We start from the raw sequence: 6,563 nt of genomic DNA on the forward strand, positions 1-6,563 counted from the left end.
AAAAAAAAAAAAAAAAGTTTCCATACAGCAATGTATTAACTGTAAAATTAAATGGCTCCCATCACTGTTAGCATCCTGATAGAAGTCCAATACAAGTTTTTGGAAGGCAGAAGTGGGGCTGGGGAGCAGGGGGATTTTCCCCTCAGTCATGGCTGACTGTGACAGCGAGTCCTCCTGGACATATGGAATGTCCTCCAAGTGTGACATCCCAGGGGAAGAGTTCCTGTTCCCACCCCACCACCCAGAGCACATCTATAAATGCCCATAGAGCCTGGAGTGTCACATGCATCAGCATCCCCATGCTGAAAAATGGTGGCAGGGCACTTTTAACTAAAGCTCAAATGAGCTTTAAAAAAAAAGTGCCCTGCTGATATTTTTCAGCATGGGGATGCTGATGCATGCAATGCAGGAGGAGTCTGATGGAGTGCAGTAGTTCCCACTTGATTAAATAGCGTCTGCTCCAGGATGCTGCAGTTACAGCATGTCAGAGCAGCCTCTCTGCATGTGTATAAGAACCCATTGTTCTACCACAGTGAGCAGTACATTAGGTTTACATCAGTTAAGCCTTTTTTCAAGGGCATGCCTTCAGTGGACATGATGGACATTCTGTCACATTTAACTCTGACAAGCAGGGAAATTTACAGTACAAGGGAATGATATCCTCTTCCGTTTTGAATAAAATTAAATTCCTCCCATCACCCCTTTTTGAAACTAGAGCAGACCCCTTTTTGAATCTAGGGCAGAAGACATACTTTCAGATTGAGTGAAGTTATAAGCAAGTGTGGATACGATCAAGATTTATGGTATGTTAGTAGTATACTAGCTACCAATTATGTATTCCACCAAGCATATTTGTCTGGTGGTTTATATATCTTCCTAGCAAGCAAGACAAGAGCAGCATTTAAACTGCAGAGTAAGATTAAGTCAGCTTCTTAAAACGCTTCACTTGCTGCAACCCGATAGGTTGGGACAAAAGTAGCGACATTAAACAATAGTATAATCTACTTGATGGTAAACTACATTATGGAAAAAAGGAGTTAAAACATGCTTGTTGTAATCCTAAATAGATTAAGATAGTAACAGACTCTAAACATCTGCTAGTATTTTTAGACTGATTTGAAGACTGGTGTTCCTTATTCCAAATGATAGCTTGAGGTTTCTAACAAGTATGGATTCAGTAGCAAGTTCATTCTGCATTGTTTATAGCTTCATATGAAAGAAACCAAAAAACAAACACACCCCAGAAAAAAGGATCGTGACAGATATCTACCCAAAAAAATAATCAACCCATGAACCAATGGCTGAAACCATAAAAAAAAAAATCCAAATATACTATGTAACATTTATTTAAATAACTTGATTAAAAAAAAGGTACAGACCTAATTTTCATAATCTGTTCCAAAAAATGAAGTTTTAAAACACTTTAAAAATCCTGCAGCTATCCAGTTAAGTCACGAATTTACATTCTAGTACCTCCTTGTCACCATAAGTTGGTAGGTCAGGCTGTATTAACAAAACAAATAATGTCAAAGTTCATAGTAAAAGCCCCCATTCCACATACCCTTCACAAAAGATGAATAAAGCCGTGAGCTTGTAATGGAAACCATTACAGAAGTGTGATGTTTCATAAAACAAGATTGTGTAATAGGAGGCCTGGTTTTGTCAATCCATGTTTACCAGTTCAAGTAATTTGCTGTTTTTCCCATACCTGGACTGATTGCACCTGCCAGTATCCTTTGTTCTTTAAAGAAATTGTAATTCTTCAACAAGCTTTCAGCCCTGTTTTGAAGAGATAAAAAGATTAGTGAGACGGTTTCAAAAGCTCTCTCATTCATTAAAAATCCAAGTATAATCTATATTACAGGACTGTACCTAGCAAGCTTGTCTTCTGTCAGTCTTTCACGAACACAGAGCTCCCGTTCCCGCTCTGGAAGTGGGTATACAAAAATGTTATGGGAAGTACTGAAGTCTGAATATGACATTAAAAGAGGTATGGTCCCACAATAGCATCTTTCTGCAGACTACCTATATTTTTGCTACCGATGTAGGAATTTGTTGCTTTACATTAAAGCAATTTTCTCAACCCAAGTATTTTACAGGATACTCCAATAACTGCTCACATAATAGACTTCACAAGAATATTGTTACCAGAGGGCTGTATAGTCCATACCAAAAATCGGTAATATAGTGCACCAAATCCCCTTTAAGACTTCATCCTGGTTTCAATCAGGGTCAAAGTTCAGGCTATTTAGTTAACTTGCATCATTACAGAATCATGCAAGTATAAAAACTTAGGTACTGTATACTTCCAAGCTGTAGTTCCACCTCCTCTTTTAAAAGCAGTTAAAAGATACCTTTGCCTATAGCCTCTGAAGCTTAACCTGTACATGTGACGTTTCCATCATCATTTGGATTACAATTCTCTGCCATGTAAATTATGCTCTGAAAAAGTCTTTAGTTGACCATGTCTGATAACTATAATAGCTTGTAGTTCCATCACCTGGGCCACACACTTTCCTGAATCTGTTTTGTAATGGACTGATATGAGAACCTCTTTCATTCTAGCATCAGAATGAAAACTAGAATGACTGCGTCACCGTATGTATGCATAAATTTAGGTTCACAAAAGAAAACAATACACCTTATGTTTAACTCTAATAATCTGTATTGAAGAAACTGTTGCCTGGTGTGTTAAATCAAGGCAAAACTTAAAAAATATAATTTTAAGTAGGTAAACCTGTGGGGCCAAGCCTGTGCTCTGCATTACAATTAATGATACTGCATGTAGAGTGATTAAAATGCAGCTATTCCTTAGTCAAAAAGAATAAACTGTCCCCTTTACACTGGTGCAACAGGTCCACAGATTCAGTGGTATCGGACTCTGGAGCCTGTCAAGTTTGCTCTCTACTATCCCCTCTCCCATAATCCTTTGAACCAGGATTCCAGTTTTCTCCCCAACCCTAGAGAATGTCATACGTTCCAGTCGTTGCTCTCTTTCTTTTATGGCCCGTTCTCTTTCCTGCAGCTGTTGTTCCTTCAGTTTCAGCTCATTCACTGCAGCACCAGAATACTGCAGCCTTTCTGGCTCTCCTGACCTTCGTCCTCTCTTCTCAGAATTTTTTCTTTGCTCCTCTACTACAAAGTCTGCTATCAAGGGATACTGTAGAATTTCTTCAACAGAGGGTCGACAATAATCCTAAGAAGGTAGCAAAGGTAATTTGTAAGATTAAAGAAAAACTACTGTGCGTCAGTATTTAAAAAACCACACAAAACACAATACTAGATGTGTTTCTTGAAGAAGAAACAAAGCAAGGGAAGTTAAAGCATTTCAGGAGCCAGTTAGTTGATCAAGTTACCAGTGAAACCAGCAGTTAAGTCCTACCTTTAAATTCAACATCTTTGTAAGAAGTTCATTCAATTGATCCGAATAACGATACGGTATTCGCCTGAACTTCCCTTCTCTGATCTTCTCCGCCAACTCCTTTTGGTTGTAAGCTGTAAATGGAGGCCTGGGGGAGAAAAGAAATTTTTTTTAAGGCTCCTAAGCAGGAGATTCACTGCAGTACCAGAATTTCAAACAGCGTAACAGTTTTGTTTTGCTGAAGAAAAAGTTGAGAGAGACACATTTCTAGAAAACAACTTGCTTGGCTTCAAGATCAAACAAGGCTTGGCAGTGTCAGATTCAGCTTCTCATGCCAAGATGCCCGTGAGGAGCCCAGTCCTCTTGTATCAGTTTGTTATACTTACGAGAGTGCACACAATTCATACAGCAAGCATCCTAGAGACCAGATGTCAGATTTTTCATTGTATGACATGCGGTTAATTTGTTCCTAAAAAAAGGAGTACATAAATACACAGTTTGTTCAATGATATGCATAACAATTCACATATACGAATATAGCAGAGAATTAGTAAATATTTGTCTAGAACAGGGGTTAGCAATGTTTAAGCCATGGCAGGCCGGAGCAATGCAGCTCAATCCAGAGGTGAACTGTTGCTTCTTACCCACTCTACCCATCATCTTCATCTAAGCTTGGCAGACCAGATGCAAAGTCTTCTCACAAGCCAGATCCAGCCCACAACTTGCAGATATGGCAACAGTTAGAGAACCTATGCAAAACTGCATCAGTCTTTATAAAAAAAACCCCACACAATACACAAACAAGGAGGCAAGACAGGCAGCAATGGAAACCGCCTCATCTAAAATGAGCACGAAGCATGCAGAAACCAGGTAGAAAGTTTTCTTGCAAGAATTGACAGTTATGTTTGCCCTGCTTTAGGATTAGCGATCCTAAGTATGTTCAAATCATCTGGAATCCTTCAAAAAAAATAAGGACTCTAAGAGGCTAGATGCCTCATAACATCACTGCACTAATACTGGGACTCAACATACCACTATGACAAAACTAGCCTCAGTACCAGTACTGATTCACAAATTTCTAAAATCCAAAATGTAAAGTGGGCCAGTATTAATTAGAAGGTAAGAAACACGGCAACGAAGGATTCCAAATAAGAAATAGCTCACAAGGGTAAAAATATCACAATGCAAGGGAGCTATTAAATTGCTGAAAAAGCATGGCTTGCTACTCAGAACCAAGAATCCTAATATTTAAGGTTACAATTCTTTCCTTAAGAAGTTAGATTTGTTCATGTGACTGCCAGGGTTTAACAGCAGCAATTCTGTTCTTGACTTTTTCTGCCAGGATAGCAGAGTTTTGAACAATCCCCTGCCATCTAACAAGGACAAGCACTAGCATCTTGATCCACTTGTACTGCAGGCCAATGACATCAAAGCTAACCTTGCACTGATCTGGCTCATGGGACTCCTTGCAGGCCAGACTTAGGAGTGCCAGGGCAAGTTGTAGTGGGGCAAGCAATACTGGGACAGCACAGCTGTCTTCAGGGGTGTGGGACACCATTGGGGGACAACCTTTAGCAGCAGGGAGCGAGTTCCGCTGTAGGCTCTACCACCACCCCTTTGGGGGGGCCCTAGAAATCAGGGAAAATGGTTTTGTGGGCTAAAGTTCAGCACTCTACAAGCCATGTTTGACAACTACTCTAGACAAAGGATGCATAGTATAGAAATCCAAACACCAGGAACTGTACTGCTATGCCCATGACTACTGGCATTTTAGCTCTCAAAGTGTATGGATTCCTACCGTCAGACAGTATAAATTGAAGCTTCCATTTCTACTCTGACATAATATAAAATTGTTACAAACTAAACAACTGTAAAGTTTTTTTAAAGTGTCCTCACTTTTCTTAAAAAGAAGAGAAAGGAAAAAAAATAAATAAATAAAGCAGCAAGCTGCCTCCAATAAGTTAAGATTTATCTAGCATTTCCTTTAAGACAACCAGGACGTTCAGGAGACCTTATCAAAAAAGAACGAGATGTAGAAACCAGGAGCACTTACTGGAGACATATAATATGGAGTCCCGACAAACGTTTTTGCAAAACTTGTATCATGGTGTAATATTCTAGCTAGTCCAAAGTCTCCAAGTTTAACATTCTGCATGCCATCTAGAAAGACATTTGCTGGCTTGAGGTCCCGGTGTAATACAGTGACCCCACCATCACTTCGTCTGTGACATTCCTTCAAGGCCAGGGTCAACTGAGTCAATACACGGAGAATAAATTTTTCTTCCAAATAGTATCTGAAAAGGTGAGCAAGTCATTTATCAGTTATAGTTATCAGGTTATACAGGCCTACTAAATACCAACAGATTAGAAATAATAGGATGCCAGGTTAGTCTGGCAGACTACTGGAAGTTGAAGGGCAGGGCCTGTGGCAGAGTTCAGGGCCCTTGGACCCCTATGGATATGCCCATTGTCAGCAGCCTCCCAGCTCTGCACCGCCACCCCGTCTTGTGCCTTTATTTATTTAGAGTAATTCAAGTTGTGCCCTTCCAACAAGGAGGTACCTCCTTAATTCCTCCCCCTAACAAACCTATTCCATAAGGAAAGACTGGCCAGGCCCAGATTACATGCCTGAAGCTTCTAGCAGTTTAACAAGAGATACATTTTGTTTTGCCTGTTAAATGCCCAGGATCGCATCCAGGTCAGTAAGTCTCACAAACAGATATTACATGCCTTTCCTTGGTACATCTTGCAATCAGGCTGGCAAGGTCACCACCTTCACAGTATTCCATCACTATGTACAGTGTTGTATTGGTCCTGTCAACAATGCGATCGTAATACCGAACAATGTTAGGGTGTTTCAGCTCACGGAGCAGATTCACTTCCGAGACCAGCATCTGCTTCTCCATTTCTGTCATGGAGCCATAGTCAAGCTCCTTCCAAACCAAAACCTGAAAGAGAAGTCACCAAGGCCTGGCTGACAAGTCCCTAATACCCTTATTGGGGATAGCCATAAAGCCACTAGGCAAACCCACACAAACAGCTGGCTGAGCTCCAAGAGCCACATACCATTGGCTTAAAGAAAGATCCCCGCACCTGACAGCAGGGATTAACACCAAATACTGATAATGCAGAAACAAATGCAGACCTCACAGCCCCTTACTCTAGCTAGCAAGGGCAGGACAAGGAGTGATGTGTGTGTACA

At 40.4% G+C, this 6,563-nt stretch overlaps 1 protein-coding gene across 2 annotated transcripts in view; it reads right to left on the reverse strand.

Moving 5' to 3' along the window:
* The window catches only part of NEK2 (NIMA related kinase 2), an 11,428-nt gene that overhangs the window by 2,353 nt on the left and 2,512 nt on the right, over window positions 1-6,563 (reverse strand). Inside the window, exons 1-7 of one of the 2 annotated variants that reach the window (XM_019549442.1) lie at window positions 6,092-6,336; window positions 5,415-5,655; window positions 3,748-3,830; window positions 3,383-3,509; window positions 2,977-3,196; window positions 1,873-1,927; window positions 1,709-1,779 (exon numbers count right to left, since the gene is read on the reverse strand). In XM_019549442.1, coding sequence (XP_019404987.1) covers window positions 1,709-1,779; window positions 1,873-1,927; window positions 2,977-3,196; window positions 3,383-3,509; window positions 3,748-3,830; window positions 5,415-5,655; window positions 6,092-6,276 — 982 coding nt within the window. In that variant the 5' untranslated portion in view covers window positions 6,277-6,336. Of the gene's footprint in view, window positions 1-1,708; window positions 1,780-1,872; window positions 1,928-2,976; window positions 3,197-3,382; window positions 3,510-3,747; window positions 3,831-5,414; window positions 5,656-6,091; window positions 6,337-6,563 lie in introns of those variants that run through there. The other variant, XM_019549441.1, reaches the window with a different exon arrangement.

This window comes from Crocodylus porosus, unplaced genomic scaffold (assembly GCF_001723895.1).
Source record: "Crocodylus porosus isolate Cpor-Errol unplaced genomic scaffold, CroPor_comp1, whole genome shotgun sequence".
NCBI lineage: Eukaryota > Metazoa > Chordata > Crocodylia > Crocodylidae > Crocodylus > Crocodylus porosus.